A 27,789-nucleotide genomic window follows, 5' to 3' on the forward strand; every position below is an offset into this window, starting at 1 on the left:
TCAATATTAATTTTAATTGGGAGAGAAGACACGAGAACGTATAAGTTAGCATAATGAAAAGCATCCTGGGTTAACAAAGCAAAAAAACCTAGCGTCATGTCTGATATTCTCATGATGAACGCATGGCAGTGGCCACAAACCAAATTCAGGTTTTCAAAATAGAAATCCTCAAGCCAGCAACATCCATCTTTATTTATGACCTGTGTATATAACAGATGAAAATGCCATGCAGTTCAGTTCATGACAGAATAACTCTAAAACTAATTCTTAAAAGCAACTGCAGTGATGATTTATCACTGACAAACAACTGCTGCAAAGCTAAAACACCACCATCTTAGGGAATTATTGAGTTTAAGCATTAAAATATCTAAAACTGTGTGGCAGTGATATGCAAATTACATAAAGTGACGTACAAACATTTGTTCCATTGTAACATCCCAGAGTTGGCTGGGCCAGCTTTATCCCTGTCTGCTTGTAAGGAAATATGTAATTTAGCCAACCACGCAGTGTCTAATCCTTATAATCCAAACATTTCAGACTCTGTATAATGCATTCCTCCACCTCTGTTATACAAGTATTCAATGATCCAACAATTGTAAAAGGTTTTTAATTGTGACCATCCCTGATTGATACGAACACAAATGGTGCCTGACATGCCTTTTGTCCTGCAAGGCTGCTAGCTAAATGCTCCTCCATTATTTCCCCTCTCGTTGTTCTGCTTTCTTCCGGCAAAAGAACCAGGTATTGATTAAGAGGTTGCTAAGCAACAGGCTTAGCTGCAACAGTAGCGTGCAGAAGAGAAAAGAAAGCCAGATGTAATGTGCTGCTCTGCTACAGCAGGACTTTACCTCAGCTGTCTCTGTGAAGCTTTCACTTAAACTTTGCAGTCCTTGAGTGCTTTGAAACTATTCAAAGACACAGAACAGTTTGTACTCTTATTATTGGTGTTTTAAACCCTACAGGATGCACTTTAAGATCCATTACAACTTTGCACTCTGGTTGAAAGACTCAGGTGTGATCCTAGTCTTTCTCTTTTGGCAGTATGTTTCTGGTTTGTATTCGGGTCTATTGAGAATATTGTGGATGTAAAACCTTCTCTAAAAATGTTTTATTTTGTAGGGCCACTGCCAGAGCTTGTGTTCAATTTAATCATAGATTTCTGAAGCCTATTAGTGTCAGATATTTTATTGCTAAAGCTACATGCAATGCAATATAGTGTGTTGAGGGAAAAAAAAAACTAATTGCACAATTTATCACCAGGTAATGCTGCTAAAACTGGTACAGTTGACCTATAGTAAGTTCACACCTGAATATAACAGTCCTTTACTCATATTTGTTTATGAAAATGTAGTTGACTCCTCTTATATTATAAAGCGTTAAAATATCTGATTACTTGATTAGATATTCAAAAAAAAAAATGCAAATAGTCCAAAGTTGAGAAGAACTATAACTCTTAGGATAAATATTGATCTTTGAGTCCAAACCCTGCACTGCTAATTAGTGTAGAAGTCAATGCAGAGCTTTGCAGATGCTTGTCTTCCTGTGTGTTCCTGCTGTCTGCTGAAACTTGAAGGCAGTGTCAGAAATATATGGCCCTGTTGGAAATGTGGGTTTACTAGTGTTTGTGGCATCTGTCCTTCGGGTTTGCCTCTGCTGTGGAAAAGATGGAAGTCATATGCTTTTCATAATTCTAACGTATGCTTCCTTACATTACCTTTACCCTGTTTGTGGCTGCTTACTCCTGCTCAGTGAAGAGGAGGGTGCTCAGATCATTTAACCTTTTTGATTTATACTTTATTTGTTTTTTAGTGACCAACTTTTAAGCTTTATGTTTTCTTCTTTATTTTGGCAGTGAAAGTGGATTGTCTGTTTCTTTTAATTATTAATAAAAAGAACTTAGTTGTGCTGACCTTGTCCTTGTCCCATTTCTTTCAGCATGGACACTTTTGTTACTTCTCAACATTCCTTAGACGTTTAGGTGAATGTAACAAATGGGGGCTCATGCAGGATCCTGAAAATAGAAATCTGGAAGTGACACTATTTGGTTTTTTGTTTTACTTTGGTTTTGTTGGTGACTGACACAGTGAGTGCTCCTGTTGAATATACAACTTCTTAGTTAAGTCAAGTGAGTGTCCACAAGAGCTTTTGGAGTTCTTCCTTGAGGCACTCTTTTGTTATTTTAGTCTTTTGGATTTTTTGAGTAATCCTAGCCAGGGATAAGTTCTGAGAAGATTTCTTTTGAAATTATTTGGATTTCTTCTTTAGACAATAACATTTATTTTGAGTTTTGCATCCAGCAATTAAGCACAGTATTTTCTTACCAAATACAGTATTTAAAGTTTAACCTGCCTGCTGGCCACCATATTAAAAGAACAGATTTAGTTTTAATCTGAAACACTAATTGACAATAAAATAAAGTACTAGTTCAAAGCATGGACACACCTCTACATTTGACGATCTCTGTGTTGTGGAGCTTTATATTAACACCACATGAACAGCTTTACACACTCAACCAGGCCATCACCTGGAAAGCTTTACAACAGCCATGAAGGAGTTCTCACATATGCTAAGTACTTGTTGGCTGCATTTCTCTCACTCCAACTCATCCCAAACTCTCAGTTGGTTTTGGTTAAAGTGATTTTAGGAGCCAGGTCAACTGATGCAGCACTCCAACACTTGTGTTTTTTCAGTCAAACAGCCCTTACAGAGCCTGGAGGTGTGTTTTTAGTCCTTGTCCAAACAAATATAGTCTCCTAAGCACAAAGATTAATTAGACCAGTAATTCAGCTTAATATTGTCTCATTTGATTATTGTTCAGTGTTATGGAGTAGTGGTGCAGTGGAAACATGAAAAAAATTGCAGGTAGTACAAAAGGTGCTTTGTTGTAAATATAGAACATTTTAACTGCATAAATATCTTGGTTAACTTTTAAACAGTGATTACTATATTACTTACTTGTATTTATTAGGAATATTTTTTCTTACAAGGATTCCATTTATGATGTATACAAATTTTCAGTTTATACAGAAAGGTGATCCTAACAGGCTGCAGAAGGACATTTAATGCACATGACAGACGTGTGCCAGTGGCAGCCCTGCCAGTTCTTGCGTTCTCTGGCAAATGCCAGTCAAGCTGCCCAGTGCTAGCTGTGATCATAGGTCCCGCTAAAGGACGACGGGTCCCCATGCCACTTTCATGGAAGTCTAACAGTTTGGTCAAAAACATGTACAAGTATCCCGCTGGAATTCATTTTGTAGGCCTTTGTGTTCCTCCTGCTCTTCCTCACAAAAAGGAGCAAATACCAGTCCCACTGCTGTGTTGTTGTCCCTCTACTGCCCTGTTCTGCTCTCCGCTTATCGCCTGATATCCTCTTCACATTCTTGAGGCTGTGCTGGGAGACACAGTAAACCACCTTGTGGAGGTATGTGTGGATGCAGCATCCTGGAGGAATTGGACTAGCTGTGCAACCTGAATAGGCTGCAGGTACCGTCTCATGCTATCAGCAGTGACAAGGACACAAACAAAAAGCAAAACGAGAGAAAAATCAGTCAGAAGGGGTAAAGAGAGCGCAATGGTCTGTGGCCACCACCTGCAGAACACTTTTTAGGGGTTGCTTTGAAAAGCAGGTGAAATGGATTAACAATGGTTCCTGCTTTCTAACTAGACAGACTGATATCCCTGACATTCAAAAACTTTGTGTTATGCTGTGATGATCAAGTATTACCTCCAGTCAAAAGAAAAGTAATGTCTCAGGCTGTGAAAGAATTGAATATACTGCTGAGAAAGATAACATGAGAAATCAGAAACACTGGATTAAAACAAAACAAAAAAATATTAAAACAGTGTATCTTTTCCAGAGCTCCTGACCACAGGTGGAAATTACAAAAATTAGCTGCTCTGCCTCCTGGCTGTAGCTGAAGAGGCAAAATACTGCACTCCAAGTTGCATCGGAGTGTGAATGTGTGTTAGGTGAAAAAGCACTTAGGCGTGAGTAAATGGGTGAATGAGGGATGTTGTATAAAGCGCTTTGTGTACTCAGAGTAGAAAAACGCTATATAAGAACCAGTCCATTTAACGGGTGTGCTATAGTAATAGACTTATTTATGTTGAAATGTTAAGTTGTCACAAAGTTTGACAAACATCGGGAAGAACTTGTAAAGGAAGCAGTTGCCATGTATAAGGTTTGATTGTTGTATTCTAAGGAGCTTGTCTTGAGTGTCTGTATGTGTTTTGTTTTTGTTGAGATGTTGTTATTGTGCATTGTCACAATGTGAAGTTTTGTTTTTGCAGACCCCAGAAGGAAACGCAGCTAGCTAAGGTAATTCAAGTGACTTTGAACACAGTGTGGTTGTTGGTGCCAAATGGTCTGGTTTAAATATTCAGAAACTGCTGATCTACTGGGATTTTCCCACACAGCCATCTGTAGGGTTTACAGAGAATGGTCCAAAAAGAGAGAGAGTTTGCAGCAGTTCTCTGGGTGAAACTGCCTTGTTGATTCGAGTGGTTAGAGGAGAGCATGGCCAAACTGCTTCAAGCTGATAGAAAGGCATCAGTATCTCAGATAACCACTCGTTAAAACCAAGGATGCAATAGAACAGGAGGTTCTTGTCATGGATGTGCAGCTGACAAATCTGCAGCAACTGTGTGATGCTTTCATGTCAGTTTGGACCAAGATCTCAATGGAATTATTCCAGCATCTTGTTGAATCTAGGCCGCAAAGAATAAAGGCAAAAGTGGGTCCAACCATTTACTCGCAAGATGTACCTAATAAAGTGACAGGTGAGTGTATATGTCCTGTTCAAACCCTCAATCCACAATAAGACAAAGAGTGAGCAGCACATCCTTTGATTGATTAAGCATATTAACTTTGTCCAGCTTTATTTGGGAGCAACGCAGGGTCTCTGTTCCTGCTGGGGTGAATATTTCTGCAGACACTGCTCTTTAAAGGGCACCTGTTACGCTTCGTGTATGTATACAGTGTCAGTGGTGGATTAATTGTGGACAAAGTTTTAAAAATCCGATCTGGTCTGGCCGTGAGCAGAGGGGTTTCACCCACCTGTCGTTCAAACCTGTCAGTGAGGGGCAGCCAGTCAGAAGAAAGCTGGTTTAAAAGGGAGGGTGGCCTTAAAGAGAATGGAGCTATAAACACTTGTGTTAGAATTTAGACAGCGTATGAATTGAGGGGCTGCACCAAGGCCCAGTGTAAGCAAAATTATTAGAATTGTTTTGAATTATTAAGAGAAGATTTAAAGATATGAAAATATGGAGCTACAAATAAGCATAAGTCAATTTTAAGTACAAATGCAGATGGATTCGTGGGACACTCTGGGCAATATTTGTTGTTGCTCACATTGGCCAAATCATGCTTGGAGGAAATAATGAGCTGCTTTTGAAACAATGTCTGTAATGGCGATCACTCCTTTACGTTTTCTGAATACTGTGAAGTGCCTACTACTGTGATTCCTAATAAGAACATCTATAAAACCAGGGCCTCCTCCCACTTTGCAGCTCCATATTTAAGATGTGACCCTGTGTGTTGGAGTGCGACAGCTTGATAAAGTCACCATCTGTTGTCTGACTGATAAATACTGATTGGCTTGGCTGTTGTTCTGAACAGGATGCATCCTTTTACAACAACAATATCAGATCTCTGAGAGAGAATCGCTGACAAAAGTGGAGATGTGGGCAGCAATTCAGAGGGCTGTAAGCAGGCTAAATATAAAGCAGAAATTGTCCTGTGTTGTTATTTGAAATCCCTGTTGCACAGTAGCATCATGCTCAAAAGTTCTGGAAGTGCGCAGGCTGCTGGTTGGATCCTGGGCAGACTGTCGTAGGTGTTTTATTGAAGGAGTGTGTGTGGCTTAGCTTTGTAGGTTCATTCCACAGTGTGGTTTATGAATTGCTGAGGGTTTAACGAGGAATCTCTCTTGACTGGATACCTTTTTAGAGACAAGTATGGCTTTGTAGTCAGACGACACTACCAACTGACTTCATTCAGAAGGGTTCATCAGGCTTCCAGTATGAATTATTGGCATTCATCTCCAGATTTCAGCCATCCTCTCGTCATGCTGGAAATTGTGCACTAATAGTGGAAAGATTGGGCTGTTTCCATGGCTGACGTCAAAGAGCAGTATTTCTGTGTTTTGTTAGGCGAGTCAAGGCTGTGTAACGCCTGCGGTAATCCAATGGGAAGCTTCAGACTCGCTGTTTTCACAGGGCTTAAACCTCTTGGGCATCCGCATAGTCAGGGCTGGTTGAAGCTGTCAGCTCTCTCCTGTTGCAGTGCTCTCTCACAGCACAGAGCATATTTCTCAAAATATAATGTCACAGGTATCGTTGGAAGTAATTTGTTTCCAAGCTGGCATTTGTTTTGCTGTGTTTATGTATCTGGAGACGCTCACCTGAGCTCCATGCTTTTTTTCCAATGACCCCCCCCACACCCTTGTTTATTCAGGTCACGTTCGCACTGGTAGCTTCACATTGAGAGTGTAAGAATCCATTGTTAGTAATCAACACATACGTTTTAAAAGCTTTCATGCACCCTACTGTGTAGGAATGAAAAATGTATTTAGTGCTGCTCAATTACTTGCAAGTTGAGCAGAATCGTGACAGCACCGCCTCATCTACATGCACTCAGTGCCCAGTTTATTAGGTACAAATGACTCAGAAAAAAATGCAGTAGATCCCTCTATGATGAAGGTTACAGTGGTCATTTTTGTTGGAAATTTTGTAGACTTGTGTTAACTGCTTATGGTGGAGGGTGTAGTTTGTGGTGCTGATGAATTACACAGAGTTTTTTGTTTTTTTTTTAAAGCCTGTGATATAAATGGTTGGGACAGTTTCAGCTAAATGCACTTGGTGGTGATGTGTGCAGTTATGCATAAAGAATCAAGGCATTTGGAATATTTGAAAAATTTATGTATAAATGATACGTAACCAAGAGGAATTGTGTCATGTCGTCAAAACCACAGACTGTATTTAAAAGATGGATGTAGTCACCATGATGTTCCCCATTGGTTTGAGAAGTCTTGTTAAAGCACTGATTTGAGCTTTTCGGAAGGTGTCATGTTGGGTTTTTAGAGAGAAAATTGAACGTATTATTTTAGAAGAAGGTGCAGTGGTAAGTTATCCACTAACGGTAGCAGGCCTGGTTAGCAAGCTGCATCCATAGATTGTATGGGTGCATTGCAATGGTTAGGGTTGTACCAGTGGATGATGTCATTGTGGATCTTCAATTTTTTTTTTTTTTTTTTTTTTTTAAACTTTTATTTTACCAGGTAAAATGTTTGAGAACCAGTTCTCATTTACAAACATGACATACTCAAAACCATTTTAAACCCAGTGAAGAATTTAAATTCTTCATACCATATTTAGTGGTAAATCGAACAAAATTTCGTCACACATACAAATTTTGGTGACTGTTATGTGTGACAATGTTAGTGAAAAGTTTTGTTCAGATTGGCCCACCTGTTAAGGAGGAGATGGGATACATGCAGACATATACATCATTATAATATATTGAATCTGCCTCCGTGTAGTTTAATGTTGCATCTCTGCACATAAATCACACAACACAGATGTGTCTGGGTGCACACTCAATGCTCATACACTAATACACTTTGAATTTAGTGTGTGTGTGTGTGTGTGTGTGTGTGTGTGTGTGTGTGTGTGTGTGTGTGTGTGTGTGTGCGTGTGTGTGTTGGGGTGGTGCAACAGCACAGATCCGTCGTGATCATCAAATGAGCATAAACAGGAGGCTATTTCTGACTGCTGACTGATTTTTTTTTTTTTTTTTTAATTAGAGCTCGGTGTGGTGACACTTGGAGAGATGGTCCTTTATCTTGTCTCAATTTTTTTACAATTTTTTATGGGATATTTTTGTTGGTAAAAAAATGACAGTTAAACCATTTTAAACCTAGATAAAAACAGAGTGGAAAAGTCAGTATAACTACAGGTGTAAGGTAAAAAAAAAAAATTAAAGAACCATGCGAATGTTATGACTTAATACTGTAGTAGCTGTTCAGCTGATATCCGATCACTTATGTTCACTAATTATGTAAGTGATTTTAACATAGAGGCCTATGATCCGCTAAAGTGAGAAATGAACTCCCAGTGTGTGGGTTTCTCTTTCACCAGTATGCTGTTGAGTTTTTCTGTTTGGGCCCCACATTTTGCATTATGGAGGGTTGAAGGCACTATGGGATGATGGGACCATTGAACTATGGAGCAGATCACCCAAACCTAGTGGTGGGAGCAAAATAGTCCTAAGCAGCATACAGTATTAATAAAATAGTAGAGTTTCTGTACCACACAGCAATCCATATAATTCATCAGATATTTGTATAAAAAATTTCTTCAAAGGTCATCAACACCACAAACCCAGTCAAGAGGTCCAGTTTCATGACATGAAGTAAAGCTACAGGCCAGGCAGCTAGTGGCTGTAGCTGCTAGTTTATGCACCTACAGATAACTCAAAGCAGCCCCTAATAATACGTATCATAAAGCCTTAATAAAGTTAAAATATTATTATTAGTAATTTTTATTTAAACAGGAAGTCATACTGTTGAGATTAAGAATCTCTTCTGCAAAAGTGTCCTGGGCTCGCATTAACACATGAGGTGGCAATAAACCAGCATATTTTTTGATCATGGAAAAAACAAATGAAGGTCCCGATGAATTAACCCAAACCCTGAGTTTAGCATTTCTGTTGTTGCCATTTTGATGTTTTAAAACTGAACATAACCTGTGAGGGATGGATCAGGCTAAAAAGCTGAGGTGCACTGCACATTCATGGGCTCACAACTTGTCACTTCTACTGTATCCTCATTATTTACTCTAATTGGGATTCATTCAGATTCAGATAGCTTTATTGATTCCAAAAAGGGGCAGTTTGTTTGCAGTTTACCCACACAATTATACTCACACAACGTGCAATCTTTAAACAATAATTGCAAACACCAACAATCAATGAGGTCAGTAGATAAATAGCCATAAATGGTAAAATACATAAAAAATAAATGGACAAAGAAATGTGTCTAAAAATGAAGTCATAAAAAAGATGGTAAACTGAATGACCCCTGCCAGAGTTAAGTGATATAAAGCTGAGGGAATGAAGGATTTTAAGGATCTATTTGTTCTGCACTGAGTTATGAGGTAGCAGTGACCTGAGAGCAACTTCCTGAACTCAGATGACAAAACATGATCAGGATGGTTAATAATGAGGACTACAACATCCAAAATGAACATAAGGTTGTATTTGGTAAGGCTTAAAACATGCAAACTATCAGTAAAGGGTTTAGTGGGGTCAAAGGAAGCCAAGGGCCATTTTTCACATAGACTTCTGCATAGTCAGACATCTTACTGAAACCAGAGAAATCTCCTTTCTGCTGAAAGAATGCAAGTTTAAGGTATTTTGCATTGGCGTCCTGTTTAGCCCCAGAATCTGCTTCCATCATTTATATACAGTCTTCTCTTTTAACATGGAGACCTATGGGGACTGACTCGCTTCTGGAGATGGCTTCAAGTGACCGTTTGTGGCACTTCTGTTTGTAGCACTTCCATATTAGCTAAATTTTTCACCTCATAGGTTGGTGTTTGGTCAAACTGTGCAAAACACTGCTAAATATGAGCATTTAAGTGTAAACTGTCTGATTCAAATGTTGGTAGGTGAGATATGGAAGCAGTAATTAATTGTAGCTTTAAGTTACTGAAATATGGGCAATATGCTTATAAATTACCCAGACAGCAGGAGGACAGGTAGGTGGTTTTGTGCCTCTCTCAGTACATAAAAAAGCTACTGCACTTTACCAGAGAATGAACATCTAGATGAGTGGATTAAATTATTTATTTATCTTTTGCACCCTGCAGGGTTCTCAAAAATGCAGATCTCACATTTGTTTTTCCAGGTAGTCACGGTAAGGTGAATCACCGGCTCCTATTCTTCTCAGAGATGCATGTTTTGTTATTGCCCAAGGTGAAAATATGAGAGTGAGCCAGCAATTGTTTGGCTAGAGAAATGCCATGTGTGTTCTCATTTCTGTTTTGCTTCTTGAAATAAAGGTTTATCCAACCCCTGCTGCGCTCCCACACAGCAGACACGTGACACCCGGAATAATGATAGAGGGCTAAAATGTGATGTTCTGTCGCCAGTAGATACAATGTTCGCCTCTGTCAGTGGGGTGTTGAAAGGCTGGAGAGGTTTTTTTAGTAATGCACATTGGAGGGGAATGTTTTCAATGAAGTTAGAGGTGGAAAATGTTGAGGTTTTGTTACTTTCGTGACCCATGCTGCTGTCTACAAAGCCCATCATATTAATGGACTTTTTTTCCTTCCAGTTCATGTTGTTTAAATATATTTCAGTTTTTCTGTATCTTTCAAACAAGGTGTTCAGAGCAGCTAAACAAAGACAGACTTGATGTCAAAATAATTTCTGATAACTCCATTCTTTTTTCCCCAGCATTGGAATTACAGCTCCAATTTTTGGAATCTGTCTTTTTGTATCTGAGCCCAGTACTGTGCTTTATTTCCATCTCTCCACTGCTGTATTTCAAATGAGGAACCCAATTTACTCTAACAGCCCATTTCTGTATTTAACATCCAGAAGCCAAGCTGACCTGCACCAGTGGGTTTTCAGAGGTGGATTAGAGTCGACGGTTGCCTTTTGTAGAGTGTCATGCACACTGACACATGAATAAAAAGTATCACATTATTGTTAGGCTTGTGAGCATGAGCTGGTTGGAAACTCGGGCTGACATTGCCGCTCTTTTAAAATATAATTATATCCAATTGGGGGGGTGTTGTCCACATCAGATACTGTCTACACACGGGTCACACAGACCATACATTAGTAATACTTTCTGTGTGAGATGTCTGAGAAAGAAAAATTGTTTTATTTTGTGTGGGAGGGTTTTACTCAGCAGCACTGAAACCTGCCTGATTCACCCACCCATTCGTGTGGATTTCATTAGAGATTTGCTGCTTTTAATTTTCCAAATTAATCCTGTGTTTTGTAAATTGTTTTCAGATTTCATCTACTGCAGATAAGACAGATTATAGCAGGGATGTCTTAAAGCGCTTTACTGCTGCACATTTTATATCAGGCTGCGTGATAATGATGTCCTTGTAGAGCCTCGGGCAGATGTTTGTTGCTGTACCTCCTCAAGACACAAATACAAAGTTATAAAAGACATACGAACAAGTCAGCATTCCATAACACACACTACAGGTACACACATAGAAACAGCTCACTTACCCACACCCTGAGACCTCAGCTGTAGTAAAACTAATAAAAACAAATAATTGAGAGATTATTTGGCCAATATTACCAGCTGATACTGGCCTATCACAGATAAGACAGTATTGGCATATACGCACACCAGCTGCTTTATTAAGTACACCTTGCTAGTACTGGGTTGGACCCCTTTTTGCCTTTAGAACCAAATTAATTCTTCGTGGCATAAATTCAACAAGGTGCTGGAAACATTCCTCAGAAGTTTTGGTCCATATTGACATGATGGCATCACACAGTTGCTGCAGATTTGAATCTCCTGTTCCACCACAGGTGCTCTATTGGTTTGAGATCACGGAGGCTATATGAGTACAGTGAACTGTCATGTTCAAGAAACCAGTACGGTCAGAAATCGGGTATGATGTGAGCTTTGTGAAATGGTGTGTTATCCTGCTGGAAGCAGCTATCAGAAGATGGGTGCACTGTGGTCATAAAGGGATGGACATGGTCAGCAACAGTACTCCGGTAGACTCAATTGTGTGTGCTAAGAAAACATCACTGATACCATTACACCACCAGCCTGAACCATTGACACAAGGCAGGATGGATCAATGCTTCCATGCTGTTTATGGCAGATTCTGACCCTACCATCCAACTCTTGCAGCAGAAATTGAGACTACTCAGACCAGGCAGAGTTTTTCCAGTCTTCTCTTGCACAGCTTTGGTGAGTCACAGGACCTGACAGCAGTGGCATCTGGTGTGGTCTTTTGCTGCTGTTGCCCATCCATGTTTAACATGTTGTGCATTCAGAGATGCTCTTCTTGCATACTTTGGCTGTAACCAGTGGTTGAGTTCCTATAAGCCTGAAACAGTCTGACCATTCTCTCTTCTGACATCAATGAGGCATTTATACCCAGATATGATCACTGGCCATATATAATTATAGCATGCAGCTATGGAACAATAGGCAAGGGTTCAAATTGAATGCATTCAGGCCAGGCCCTCCATTCTACCTAAGCCCATCTTGGACTATGAGTCAGAGATATATGATGAGGTGTTGAGGAACCAAGACATACAGATATACTGGCAACCAGGACACTGATGATAAGTGGGCTACTGGAACAAGGAGATGGCACAAGATGAGAACAGGAAACTGTTGAAATGCTACTATTCATGTAACCCCAGTGGGACCTATAGATTCTTCAACACCCAACATCTAGACTAACACTGAAACAACTAGTAGCGCAGTGTTCCAACATCCGCAAGAAGCAACTGTTATCACAACTAGAGACTGATGAGGTACAACTCAAATGGGGGAGCCAGGACGTCAGGTCAGGGGGTCCATGACGATTTTCTGCAAACCCTGCAGATGGTTGTGTTGAAAATTTCCAGTAGTTCAGCAGTTTCCAAAATACTCAGATCACCAGTTTAAAAGGTATACCTAATAATGTGAACAGTGAGTGTATGTTATCTGATATGTGGCTGTGTGTATACTTATCGTACCGTGCAAAATAAAGCAGGAGGATGTTGTCGTCATACCGTCTGTCTGTGAGGTTTAACCTTTCTGGTAAAGACTCCAATACCACTAGAAGTAGAGCCATGAAATTTGGCAAATTTGTTCTTTACTCTTGAAAGATGTCCAACGTGATATTCATTAGGGGTGCAGGAAAAAATAGATTTGAGCTCGAATCGCGTTTCTAACATTGAACGATTCAGAATCGATTCTCATTTTCGAAAAATTAATTTTTTTTTGCGGGTGCGGGTGTGCCTTCTCAGCCACCATAGTGCTGGGCAAAACAAGGAAGCAGCGTGGCCTAGTAGGCTACGGGGGGGGGGAGGGGGGGGGGGGGGGGGTAGTGTCGTGTTACAGTGTTTGTTGTTGCGCCGCTAAATTATGGAGGATGAAGAAAAAGAAATCCAACCGTCTCCGCGGTCTTTGAAAGCAACCATTTGGAAACACTTTGGGTTTTACCGTCAACCCGGCCCGGGTAAGAAAGGGCACGACATGACTCATGCGTTTGCAGAGACTGTAACGGTAAAGTATTTCGGGAATACTTCAAATCCCCGTTCTCACCTGGAAAGACATCACCCAGAGCACGCTTCACCACTTTGAAAAACTGCCACTCGATTGTGAACGGGCAAAGAAGATAACCAAATCCATCGCAAAAGACCTGCGACCGTACAGCGCAGTGGAGAGAGACGGCTTCAAATTCATGATTAAATAATTCATTCATTCATGATAAAACCTTTATAATTATAAAATCTTTATAAATGTACTCTGCTTTCATGCCAGCAGACTGGAGTAGATCCTGAGAATCGTTTTGAATCGAGAATCGTTTTTGAATCGAATCGTTTGGATTTGAAAGAATCGGGAAAAAAATTGAATCGTGACCCCAATAATCGATTCTGAATCGAATTGTGGGATTCCCAAAGATTCACAGCCCTAATATTCATACGTCCTTCCATCTAGGCATCTGTCCGTGAGGTTTTACCTTTCTGGTCTACAGACTCCAAAACCACAAGGAGTTGAGCCATGTTGAGTGCACAGAACATAAATTATGGAACGGAAACAATGGATCATTAATAACATCTCTCCAAAGAGACTTTTTTGGCATAGACATTAATTAATTCACACGTAACACACACACACTCAGACACACTCGTCTGTTGCAGCCTATAATGTCGTGTTGTGTCAAAGTGCGTTGATTACCACTTTCACACATGCTCTGGAAAGGTGGAGGGCAGGTTTGCTCTGATTTCCTCCTCCACATTGTTCTGTCTCTGCCTCGGCTCTGCTGGAGATCCTTTTTGTATCTTTCTATTTTTGATCTGCTCTCTTTACTGCTTCTGTTGTCTGTGTTTCTGCCTGCCCCCATTTCATTCTCAATATTTTTTATTTATTCATTGATTTATTCACTATTTCATGGTCTATATTGTTACATCTTTTCTTTTTATGGTATATGGTTTCTTCTGTCACTTGTACTGTAACATTTCCCAGCTTTAAATTAGTTCTGTAATATGAGCTTGTTTCTACAACAGCAGTCTGTAAGTTTGAAGATGTTTATTTCTACTAAATTCATGAAGCAGCAAGCTGCACTGAAAACAAGTGGATTGATCTCACACCCATGAAGTGACTTCAGGGTTGAATTTGAAGCCAAACTTTTGAGACACTGAAGAAAATTACATAGATCTTGAGGAAAATGCTACTATTGACATTCCATGTCAATTACTTAGGGTTTGTGCATGGAGCTGTATTGGTAGTCTTTAGGTGCTACCTAATAACCACCAATCTGGGCTGTTCTGATTCATGTGTGTTGTGTTGCTCCTTTAGTTTAGCCCCTGCTGTGAGGAGCTTCTTTGTAGTTAAGTGAAGTAGCCATAGTCTGTGGTTGCCATGCATACTATTTTAATCTTTAATGTTTTTGGTGCTGCTTCCTTGAAAAAGCTCTCAGCATTTGAGCTACACAGTGTCACTGCTGTTGGACTCTCCCTTCTACATAACGCTCCATAAATGTACACCAACATGGGACTGTAAATCCTATTTAGCAGGCTATTTATGCTTGCTGTTCTTGTGCACAGCAACATGGGATCCTGAACATTTCGTCTTTTGTAACCTGATGTGTGTGTGTGTGAATATGGGGAAATTAACAGGAGAATAGAAAGGGATAATAACATTTCAGCCAGTAGCGTACGGGAGCAGCCAAAAGAGGGTAACCAAGGAGTCACAGAGACAAAAAAGGCTATTAAAAATGATGAGGAAAAGCCAGTACTCACAGGACTTGGGCAGAGTTTTGAACTACAGCCTGCTGCTGTAATGTTGATCTAGTGCCAACAACACTCCCGTCTTCCTTGGCATCGCCACCGTGGCTTTAACTCTACAGTTCATTCCCGTCCATTTTCATTCTTGTCCCTCATGCTCCTTGCTTTGCTCTGCTGCCTTCTTTTAAAAAGTGAGCTCATTTTGTTGGCTAGGGGAGATGTAAGAACTAAAACTATCTAGAGACACTAAAAGGAGTATTTTCAAACTAAAATCATGCACATAAACATGCAAAGTATGCACAATATAAAACAGCAATCTGCAGATAAAACAAATAAACACACTGCACAAAATAAAATTACTTCCACTGGGTGACATTTGCAGCATTGCTGGGCTCTACTGTGTGAGCATGTCAATTTCTATTGGCATTTCTATGATCTATCAGTGCAAGGGCAGGATTTCAGCAACCAGTTGGTAAGAGCCAACTTCTTTTTTTCTCTGCAGAAAACCTCAAGAGGAAGAAACGGTGCAATCGCTCTGTTTCCTGTTTGAGCTTCTGTTCCTAATCCTGCAGTAAAGTGGTGTCTTTCCTGAGCAGAGGCACCTCTTGTTTAGGAGACCATAACAGTGAGTCATGAGTGCCTCAAGTACAAATGGTTGTGGCCAAAACATAATATCCTCATATATGAGCCTTTTTTGGTCTTAAAAATCTGACTAGGATGCAGATATATTTTAAAAAGTTAATGAAAAGTTCAATGATCTTTAAGTGGTTCTAAAATGTATTTTGGCTTCTTAAGGTTTTATCAAGCGTATTACAAGCCTGGTTTAATATATATATATATATATATATATATATATATATATATATATATATATATATATATATATATATATATATATATATATATATATATATATATGAAAAAAGCTACAACTAATAATAGATTTATCTAATTGGTCTACTGTTCAATTAGCAGTTTTTACACATATAAACAGATGAGAAAGAAAAGCGGTAAAGAACCAGTGCTGATGTTGTAACTTAATCCTTTTTGACCTGTTCAGCTGGTATCTGTCCACTAATTACAAATTGTCCTTTGCCCTGCGTGAGCAGTGTTAACCGTGACTCAGTGCTTTCTCTACGATATCGGCAGTAAAGTGGGAAATAAAACCTCTTATAACAACTGTTGTGGTGGAAACCCTGTACTCAGACTGCAAACAGAAACCCACAGGGCTTCCCATACCAAAAATCTAGAGATTTTGCATAGCACATTCATACAGTACTTGTCTGTGCTGAGTCTGGAAGTGGTAGGGGCCTGACCTCCCCTCCCCCTCTTCTTCTTCCTTTCATCCTTCTTTCTTCCTCCTCCTCCTCTGCTTTTACTTCTCTTTCTGGAATTGAAAGATAAAAAATCTGAGGTATGTTAGTCATTTTCTGGCTGAGTGTCACCACACGACTGAGCCATCATGATAAGGAGGGGTGTGTTGGAGCGACAGAGGGGAGTTGAGTGTGGGAGTTGAGTTTGCCTGGCAACAGGTGAAAAGACTGAGATAGGACTGTTGATATTGGTATAGTTTGCGTTTTTCCTCACTGCTGTTACCGCCTCTCTCCTTTTCTCCACCCGCACCTGCTGCCGCTCTCATCGCCCTTTGCCAGCTTTTGATGAGGTGTGGATCTCTTTGACCCTGCAACTAATAAGGAAAGCAGTCATGCTCATAAAAATTGCATGGAGGTGATGTGCAATTAAAAACTGCCTTAGGTTTGATGTTGTTGACAGTAAAGTGTGAGTGACATCTGAACATCACAGCTTCACTGGGTAAATCTCCTCTTCAGGGTGTTCACATTTTACTTTCCTGCCATGTGTGTTTGTATATTTGTCGTCTGTGTTGGTTTGCAGAGAGTGGGCTGTGGATTAGGTTCGCCTGATGTCAGAGGTTGACGTGGGCGTGTGAGTCATGAGTGTGTGGTGGTGGTGGCGGTGGGGGGGGGGGGGGGTCTGGGTTGTTGGTTTGACGACATCCCCTGCTGGAGCAGATGGTTTCAGCTGCCGTGCCAGCGGAGCGCAGCTAGAAGTAAAACAAGAGCTGCTAGTCATCTGAAGGTGGCTGATTGTTGCTCTCCATATGGGCACGGTCTCGGTAACTCACAGATCCAGCAGGCAGGGAGAGGCAATTTAACTTGTTTCATGAAGGATTTTCCACTCCTAACAAGAAGAGGAGATGAATGCTTGTCACCGATTGGGACAATTGAATTTAAACATTTCCACTCCCACAAGTTTCCGTAAATGGATCTTGACGCATCCCTCTTAGCATTGTTTGGATGTACGCCAGGCTTTTTTGTATTTGCTTTGGTGCCGGAAATGTTGCCTAGTGCAGTTTTTTCATCCTTAAACGCTCCAGCCATCACACACACACTCACTAATGTTCTTTTTTTCCCTCTAAACCCATTTAATGAACCTCTTGGTTTATAACATGTGGCAGGACACGTGTATTAAAGAGTTTGCACTCTACTCCAAACACACTCAAATGAATTGTTACTAAAATTCACTCTATTGATAAACTCTGAGTGTTTATTTTGGTGTTTCATTATTTTTTTAGGGTTTGTGTTTAAGTGAAGAGAAAATACAGTGGCTGCTGTAACCTCCTTTTTTCCTCATTCTGATTGGAATCACTGTAATACAGTGAATGTTCAAAATATGTTATGCATTTGTCTTAATCAGTGTTCATTAATCTTATCTCTGCACAAGGACAAACAGACCTTGTGCAGAGAGCTATGCTGGTATTAAATGCTGCAGTGTCCACGGGTTATGCAATTTGGGAGAATTGAGAAAGGTTGCTTTTGTTTTTATTTGTTTTTATCTCTTATAAAGTTTTATATAGTTCAAAGTTTTTATATAGTTTTCAGAACTGTTGTGAGTGATCTTTGCACTCTTGAGATTGCACCTAATTTTGCTGTACATGTTACAGTGACAAAGATATTCTATTCAGGAGTCCTCGTTATTGTTTCTCTAATCCTTTTAAGAGTTGGTATTTAGTTTTGTGTTTGTCATTAGTTTTTAGTTTGTATTTGAAGTTGTCTTTTTTATTTCATTTGGTTTGTTTTGCTTGTTTTTGGGTTTAGGTTTTCAGATTTTTTTTAAATTAGTTTCGGTGTTTTAATTTGTACCAATTACTGTGTTAGGGGAATATTTGAAAGAGGCAAAAGCCAAAAAGCTCAGAACAGATAAATTATAAACACTTGAATGACAATGACATAAACATCCAAGTCTAAAAAAACTGTATCAGATTGACAAAGACTAAAACATTTTCATATATACATTCACTGGCCACTTTATTAGGTTCCCGATAAACTGATAAACTTAGGCACTTAGACATGGTCATGATGACCTGCTGAAGTTCAAAACAAGCGTTAGAATGTGGAAGAAAGGTGATTTAAGTGACAGTGAGTTTTTATTTTTATTTTATTTTTATTTTGTGATTGCACAATCTTTTTAAGCTACCATTTCTTTGGAACGAGAAGAAGCCGTAGAGCAAACATCTCCATGCATTCACATCCAAACAGAGGGAACGCACATAAAGATCGCAGCCAGAAGCATGAAGCCAAGCTTGTTTGTCCTGATTTTATGTGTAATTGTATTTCAGTTTCAGCTTTAAACCACTTATGATCAGAATATTAGGCTCCATCTAAACACAACCTTTTAGATATGAACTTAGCTTATACTGTACTCATTAAAAGGAACTTTATTTATCCTTTTTAGAAAGGAAATTGAATCATACTAGAAACTAATTTACATACCTCTTCATTTGTTGTATTGATTTAGGTCTTTTCCATCTTTTTGTGAGAGTGTAGGAGTAGACATTTGATGATTTATTGTCTGTTACTTAGGGAGATTAATTTCTACTTCTCAGTAAATTCAAATTAAAGTTTAATTAATGTTTCATCATTTAATTTTGTACCTGTTTTATATCAATGCTACAGTTTTTTTTTTTTTGTTTTTTTTTTAATGTTTTTTTGTTTTTCAGCCAGGAATGTTCCAAATACTTTACGCCTGATAAAATCAAAGCAGCAGCATCCATATGTAGTCTTTAATTTGCATTACACTGGTCTCATAAACCTTCAAGTGAAAGTATCTCGTTCCATTCCTGCTAGTCACAAACTCATGAAATTTCTGCAACATCTCTCAGGAGACTCATTATGGTGGGGGTGGGGGTGTCACTAAATAAATAGTTTTACTAATCCACCTGCTATTAACATAAGCACGCCAACAGTTGTCACTTTTGACCACTACAATTTTGCAAAGTCGGACTTAGAAATGATTACGCTGCTCATTACTAGAAAAAATAACTGCTTGAATGCATGACACAAATTAGAGTACAGTGCAGCGTGATAAAAAGAGATCCTCCTTCGGGGAGGAGGGCAGAATTTATCCCAGAGACTGACCCACTTTTAAAATGCCAAATATCTATACTAGAGCTGGTCGGGTTTGAAGGGGCTCCCTCGAGGCTGCTGCTGGGGAAGCTGCTACACTGTGGAGGCAGCACAACTTAGATTGTCAGTTACTGTAGCAGGCGGTGTGAGGGTGAGAGCAGGGCATGTTTTGATTAGACTGTGTGACAGACGCTGTTGCATAATGAGCGTTGTAACCAAGTTTGACTACTTACACTGAACTCATAGGGTATATTGGAAAACTGGGAAAGGTCATCATGCAGGATTCTTGTGAAATTGTAAAAATGTCGTAAAAATACCACATAAATGATTAAGTCTTTATTTGACAAATATGAGCCACATTAGTTAAAGCAAAACATCAACTTAAAGTATGGTCTTTTAGTTTATGAGCCACATGCTGCCCAGGTTGATTTTAAGCGAGCAACACACATTTCCCCCCTGCAAGTATTAAGAAGTACACTTCAAAATCTTTCACCTGAGCCATGGGAAAGTTTTATAAGCCCAACAAAAAAAAGACACCTGTGCTACCCTGTATGTTTAAAAAAAAAAAAAAAAAAAGGATATTATCTCTTCATTTAATTAGCATCCCAGTTATAGAACACATGATGAGCAGCCGGACATGTCTTTAAATAAATGTGCGATTTCAACAATATATCTGCTTTTCTACATTCATTGAGTATGAATTTAAAATATTAAATTAGTGGAAAAACATAAAAACATCTCATGTAGTTTTTCCAGCTAAAGAACATTTTAGTATTTTACATCTTTATAATTAATAGAACTCGTCTAACTCTAGAAATACTTCAACCTTTCCACATGTGTCAACTCCTGTGTAGTAAGGCTGGCATCACCACAAAAAGATTCATCATTACAATAAGATTTATTTACTGAAATATTAAACTAGTGAAACACTTCATTGCAATTTTCCCACTTTGCAGACATACGGTGAGCTGAATTAGGACCCTTTGGCAGACCTGCTGGTGGGTGCATGTTAGACATTGAACTTCTGAACTTTCTCAGTATCACTGTTGAAGTTCCTATAATGGAACTTAATGTAAAATCTCTTTATTCTTTATTCTCTTACAATCTGTTCTCCCTTATTTCACAATAAGACAAATAATAGTTTGATATCAGATTGAATCAAAGTCCTTCTAGACACGTCTTTCCATCTTGATATGTAGCTCTGGCTTCTTTTGGAAGTTATTTTGAAGCATTATCTTTATTTACTTTAATTTCAGTGATCACCAGGACATGAAAACTGCAGGTATAGGATCAACAGTCACATCTGATTTCAAAAACTGTTCAAACAGTTCCCCCCTCCCCGGAAGATATACTACTTCTGCATCTTTGCTGCTGTAAGATTTCCTATAGGCTTGAATTCAGGGATCTTTGCTGTGTCTCTGTTTTATGATTTTGCTTCCATGTCTTGATTTTTTTTGTTTTTTGTTCTTTTTGTTTGTTTGGTTTTTTTTTGCAGTTAATATTGTTTGAGCACTTTGCAGTGCTGGGTGATGAGAAAATAGCATCTTGGAACAGCGTCACAGGAAATATTCTAAATAAGCCCGTTAATTTCTGTAGATTATCACTGGTTGGCACATGAAACCGTGGAAAATCACTCCCTCTCCTTTTAATGTTCTAGACATGGAAAACAGTGTTTAGCATGTTTGGAGAACTGCATGAATGTATCATTTATAGCATGGAAAAGTACTGGCTTGGTAAAGCTCTAAGCAAGAGCCAAGTCTCTGTATAGCTCCCATTTGGATACGTAATATTAATAATGCTCCTGTCTGACTCAGTGGGTAACAGTCACTCTCTGTACAGACTGTAAGTTCAGCCAGGTCAGGAGTAAATGGTTATAAGTGTAGCTTTTAAGCTGCTGTATGCAATAAAAAATAATCTAATACTAAGACTTGCTGTCTGATACTGTAGATAAACAAGTTTGCTTATCAATGCTAAACATTTAATAGAAACTGCATTTGTGAGGTTTGTCACACAAAGCGGCGGCATTAAACGTCAAAACACTCTGACCCAAGAGTTTTCGTCTCACTTTTATTTGTAAAATACTCACATTGAAAAGTAATAGGCATTGTTGTGGCACTGGCTTCACAGAGGCTCACAGCACTAACAAACACACAGTTTATTTAGTGCACATGCATCATGCTAGATTCAAAGCCCTTACAATAATCACAGTTCTTTGCACTTAAAACTCAACTCGACATTTGGTTGTGAAGTTCTTTGTCCCTCCAAATCGACCTGAATGAGCTGTGGCTTGCCCTTCAGGCTCCAGAGAGGCTAATAAACTGAACACAAGCTATTAAACCAACTAAACACAGCGCACGGGGGGATTTAGCAGTGCACACACACACGCACGCACGCCAAAACACACTCACACACGCACAGACTGTAGTAAAAGCTGAATGGCACAGCAGTGCACATCACGGCAGCAGAAGCAGTTCTTGTGCAGAAACAAATCCACTGATAAAGCTGTTTGTAAAATCTCAGCTCGGTGCGTTTGTCCTATGAAAGTCAGCTTTCATGTCATTTAAACTTTTGCATGATACCTAATCAGATTCTGTTAAAGATATATTAAATGTTGAGATGATGTGGATCATTTTGAATTCTATAAATACAAAGCAGTGCAAAGGTTGACACTAAAATACCATTCTGCTCAGAACTATCACCCAAAAACTTATCCTGTGTTTGTAAGCCACTATTGTGCAGTAAACATTTAAACCCTGTCCTGTAAGACAGACCTACCCACCTTTTCTTCTATCAACGACACATTACAGCTCACGTCTCACAACATTTTCAAACCAATACCTCACAGGGTCGATATGGAACCAGGCACTACTCTTTCCCCTCTCCTTCTACCTCTCTTCTCCCTCTGTTTTCCCCCCTATATCTTCATCTTCATCCTACTTGACAAAATGCAGGGCCTCAGCCACCACCACAGAGCCTTTGCTGCTGTCAAGGCAGGTGACGAGCTTGAAGCCCGATCTGAGTGCTAGCATCACTGTCTCTAGTTTCAGGCAGTCAAGTGTGCACAGGAATGTGCTGTCCTCCTTCAGAACGAGCCGCGAGCCAGGCTCCGACTTGATGAAGTGTCGGAACTGTATCACGTTGGATGACACCACAAATTCTTCCGGAAAGCCATCCAAGCGGCTCTTGGAGATCTGCACCAGCCGCCCTTTGACCTTATCGATGAAGGCGGGGTCACTGCAGTACACCTTGAGGCCCTGTGACCTCTCGTGGCTATCTGTCACCTCCAGGAAGGCGGCTTCCCTCTGGGCCGCCCTCTGGCTTTCCCACTCGACCACGGCCTCCACCAGTTCAGTCAGGCGATAAAAATCGGCCTCTCGTCGCAGGAGCCCCGCCTCCCGGAAGTCATCAGGCAGCTGAAGCTCTCCGGTTCGGAGGTAGTTGAGCACATGGCGAAAAACCGGACCATCTCTATCAATGAAAGGGTTGCCCATGGAATCGGTGTGCTGAACCGGCTTCTTACCGTTGGCCACCTCCTCAAGAAACGACCCCTGATGCTTGGCAAGGGTGGTCCGGTGGGCCGTGTACAGGAACCCCCCTACATTGAGGGTGATGGTGCCTGAGGAGGGCTTCTTGAAGCTCTTGCTGGGCTGCAGCAGGTCCGGGTTGATGTGCCTCAATTCACTTTCCATCCTGCTGAGGTCCCATTCCATTATCCAGACGCCCTCTCCAGCCTCGACCCAGCCTCGGAGCTGGTGTGTCTGCTCGACTATGTGCGCTCGGTACAAATCGAGTCAGTTTTTTTTTTTTTTCTTCCCCCTCTCCTTTGATCTGACTTTGCGGGTCTGTGGTGCAGCTGAGGAAATGAAAAGGTGTTGTCAGCTGTCGGTATAGTGAGAGCAAATGTGTCTGAGAGTGTATGGTGGTGGATGGGTGAGTGCTGTCTGGCAGAGGAGCGACAGTGAACTGGGAGCTGAAAACAGACTCGCTCTCTGTTCTGCTCCGTGTCCCTCCTCTCTCTCTCTCTCTTCTACTCTTTCTGTCTCTCTCTCTCTCTCTCTCTCTTTAAGAGTGGGTGGGCAGGCAGCATCACATACAGGGAGGAGAGAGGGAGTATGTGAGCAAACATCAGAAGAGTGCAGACTCCAGAAGCTCGCTCTTTTCTTTCTTTTACTGTCTTTAATTATCTTGGATAAAAAAGGTGCAAAGCTCAGCTCTAGCTGTTAGTTCACACACACACACACCATGCTTTCACCAGATGGAGGGGGGAGGGTTGCTTCCATAATTTTTGTGGTGTGAAATTGTCTCAGCGTGTGTGAGCCTGAATATGAAACTCCTTTTTGCAGCCAGATCCATCTGTTTTACCACACAGCGCTTCATGTGAACTGGAATCTGTCTGAAATCTCTGGTCATGACAGTGGAGAGGGAGGCTGCCGGCCTCACTCATGTAAATTTATGTGAATCTCCTGCTTTCTGTCTTGGATGGTAACAAGCAGCCCTCTGTCTTAGCAAATTGTTTATTGATCGTGCCTGTGTGTGTGTGTGTGTGTGTGTGTGTGCTCGCTTTGAGGGCCTGTGAAGGAAATGGACCAATTACAGTCGATGTTGGTCTGGTCGTGAAGGACAGCTTTTGAATTGGTTAATGCTTTTGGCCTGAAGCCTCCTGTTAGGGGAAATGGAGTCCACCGGTCGTTCGGTACAAACGACTCACACCGCCACTGCTTGTGTGTGTATTCTTCTGCATTTCACATTTTTTGTGAAACACAGCGTAACTGCAAATGTGAAAGAAATGCAAATGTGAGACAAATCACAGTTCATATCAAACACAAGGAAACACGCAGAGCGGCTCTAGCAGCGCTGACTGGTAACAGCGTGTGATAAAACCATAAAAGTCTGCGCAATACCATGCAAATGATTTGGTCTGATGCTTCGTGCTTACACTTTAACACACTAAACACTATGCTAAATAACTGTAGTTGAGCTCAAAATGGAAGAAATCACCACTCTAGGAAGACAGTAAATGAATAACACTAAATGATACATATGAGCTTTGTGTTAGATGTGCATTTAAAAGCAGGGGGTGATTTCTAATGTGTGAGTGCATGGTCATTAGGAGGATAAAAATCAATGTGTACTTCCACGTGGTGATTTAACGATTTTGCTAAACATATAATCCATGAAAGAAATATCTTTCTACTAAAGTGATTATCCAGTCGCTTTCTGAGCGTACATTTCCTATGTCCTATTTATTATTTTGTTGGTGTTTCTATATTAGAAGTAGAAAATGCCAGCAATCACATTGCTCCCATGTTGAACTCCCTGCATTTCTTATTTACCATGCGAAGATTTACACAAGCGCTCAGGCCAATAGCCTGCATACTAAATCCATGTTTATTCTTGATTCTGACCTGGACAGCTCTTCTACTGCTGCAGAAATATTTCAGTGCAGACGGTTTGTAACCTACTTTAGATGTGTTTTTACACCAGGGAGGCAATGCCAGTCAATTTGCATAATTTATCATCACTTGCACAGAAGTCTGGCAGTGACAAAATACCTGGATTGTGGCAGTATTTGTCACTGCAGGGCAACAGAGACGAGGCGCCTTCGTTTGCAATGATGTTTATATGTTTGATTACTCAGTAGCAAAATATTGTTAAAGTATTTACATTTATTTACTTTGTGAGAAGGATGAAGTGGAAATTCTGCATTACAAATAGTGGAAGATTATGTAACATTTAACTATAACAGCAATTTTTTAAAAAGCTATTGAAAAACACGTCAGGCTAGGAAAGCTCTTTATGATGTGTTTAATAAAGCTAAAGGCTTGGAATTATTTGTTGAAACCCAGTTGCAGTTGTTTGATAAGATCGTCTTACCAGTATTGCTGTATGGGTCAGACGTGTTGGACTATTAACATATCTTGTTTATTGAAGCTTTTCATATTAAATTTCTGAAGAAGCTAATTAAGGTAAATAAAAATGCTGCAAATTGTGTTAAATATGGAGAAAGGGGTAGAGTCAAATTGGGGGGAAAAACTGTTGAATATAGGATTTTTGGATTCTGGTGTAAAACACCAATAAATGATCCTTTCTTATGTTTACTTTCTTAAAGAATCAATACGATCAGGGTGTTTTTAAATCAGCTAAAGCAAATATTTGATTGCACAGGATTTTCTTATTTATGCAGGTGTACCGTGTGGTGAATGATGGCTATGATAAAAGCTGCAGTTGAGATGAAGGTTTTTGATATCAGGAGGAAAAATTGACAATGTAGCATTTTTAACAACAGCAAGATATTCAATTAGAAAAAATTACCTGTGGGGTTTAGATGATTCCACTTGGTGTTTGGCAAGTTTCAGATGTGGGTCCAGTGAAATTTCAGTAGTTACAGTCAGATTTCATGGTGTTGAATGTGCCAGTTGTTTATGTACACTCTGTAGCCTGGGAAAGCTTGGGGATGAGTACCAATGTTTATTTGAATGTAGTTATTTTTGATTGAGACCAAATGTATGTAAGATGGAGAAGTTGTATAGTTCTGTTGTACAGTAGAAGCAGTCTGCGTGCCTAGGTGCTTGGTTTATACACCTGTGGCCATGAAAGTGATTGGAACACCTGAATTCAATGGATTGGATGGGTGAGTGAATACTTTTGGCAACACAGTTTATCTGCATTTGGATGTGAGTTCTCTGTTGACATATCCATTTATTTATATTCTTTGTTTGAAGATCAGTTTGAAGAAAACCTTTTTAAGTGTTCACATTTGAGTTTTTATAACTAGTCAATATTTTGGCTTCATTGCTTAAAAATACTTCACCCATAAAAAAGTTTGCTGCTGGTTTACTTTCAGCCAGTCGACTAATTGACTAAATGACTGTTTAATCTAAACATATTCAAATGCAATACATTAAACCAAATAATGCCTGTGAGAAAACAAGCTGGGCTGCTGCAGCTTTTAAGAAGCAATAATAAAGCAAAAAGGTTATAAAGTAGAGTGTATTACATTAAAAATCCTTGGCTGCTGCTATTTATCATTACTCCCCAATTTAGGGGTGGTGGATAAAATAATTTTTACTCAATTTTGTTTAAGTGTGTCTGCTTGTTTGAAGAGCTTCTATTTAATTATCCATGCTCTTTTGCCCTTACCAGACATAAATAAATAAAAGAAGCCATACCGATTGCTTTTCCACCTAAAAAGAAACGGAGAGCAACAAGTATGTTCTGCAACAGGTTATCACCCACTTACTCCTCAGAGCCGCTGTTGTTGTAGATGTAAATGAATCATGTAGGCAAGCGCACTGATTGAAGATTCACTTGAACTGAAACACTTTATTCAAACATGCGAGCGCTCAGATGATTGTTGTGGGTGACTGAAATGCTTCCTGTCTTTGCCTCCGTGGGGTAGTTGATCCCAAAATGACAGCTCCGCGGCGACTTTTCTGATCATAAGTGATTAGTTGTACCATCGTTAACAACACTCAATTGGAATTGCAAATGAGGACAAGATGCAGCAGAGAGGATTGTGGGAGGTTTGACCTGCTTTCTGCTCTCTTTATTAAAACGCTCTCAATGGGGGACAGTCGTCTTCTAAAGTATAGTGAGAATCTGTTAGTCGCAGCTGTTTCATCTGTTTATCAAAGTGACAGCTTTGGATGTTTGAAATAAATTTCCCAAAATGCTGCCAGCAAGGACTCTCCTTCGCTCTTAAAGGTGGTGAATTATTCATAGAGCCGCTCTAAGAGCTTGTGGTGTAACATGGAGTCACTGACTGCTGTGAAGCTGGCATGGCAACCACTTAAAATGGGGTCTCGTGTGAGCTCAGAGCTGTCAATCTCTTGCTTTATTCATTATGGAAGTCTATCTGCTGTAAAGAGTCTATATGTGTTAGTCCCACTAGATTAGATGGCAGCAGGACGCTTTTGAAATGACTGCGTGAATTTTGATATTGATCACAATTTTTGTGCCAGTTAGTAAGTGTCAGCAGCCTATTACTGATATTATAGTTAAGCGGAAGAGAATGAATGGATGGAAAAGTGACATCGTTATTTATTTTAAACATTGCTGCATACGAGCAATCTTCTCCCAGAATATCCACATCCACAAAGGAAAAGGAGAAAGGCAAGTATATCAAAAACAGTGTTCAAATTCACACTTAACTCTTTCCTCAGTTTAAAATAAAATCAACAAAAGACTGCATGATTTATGACAAGCAACTATAGTTAAGGTTAGTTTACTAATTAGTTAGTTAATTAGAAGTTAGTTAAATACCATCATCTCTGTATAGGACAGCCTCACAGAGCTGTTGACATGGCTATAGGCTTTAGCTTTAGCTAATGAATGTACATTATAGAGCATCATATTTTTGGGTAAACAACTTTGAATTTT

The 27,789-nt window shown here is 39.8% G+C and overlaps 2 protein-coding genes across 2 annotated transcripts in view; one reads left to right on the plus strand and one right to left on the minus strand.

Moving 5' to 3' along the window:
- Positions 1-27,789, plus strand: part of LOC115800114 (general transcription factor IIF subunit 2-like) — a 78,133-nt gene that overhangs the window by 14,808 nt on the left and 35,536 nt on the right. The gene's annotated exons all lie outside the window — the stretch shown is intronic.
- On the minus strand, positions 21,491-23,362 carry kctd4 (potassium channel tetramerization domain containing 4). Its single transcript, XM_030757363.1, has one exon. The coding sequence runs from the start codon at positions 23,118-23,120 to the stop codon at positions 22,344-22,346; it is 777 nt and encodes a 258-aa protein (XP_030613223.1). The 5' UTR covers positions 23,121-23,362; the 3' UTR covers positions 21,491-22,343.

Source organism: Archocentrus centrarchus, chromosome 21 (assembly GCF_007364275.1).
Source record: "Archocentrus centrarchus isolate MPI-CPG fArcCen1 chromosome 21, fArcCen1, whole genome shotgun sequence".
Classification (NCBI taxonomy): Eukaryota; Metazoa; Chordata; class Actinopteri; order Cichliformes; family Cichlidae; genus Archocentrus; species Archocentrus centrarchus.

What these genes read in the sequence shown, in the direction of transcription:
- kctd4 (XM_030757363.1), bottom strand. Translation starts at nt 23,120, where the DNA reads ATGGAATGGGACCTCAGCAGGATGGAAAGTGAATTGAGGCACATCAAC.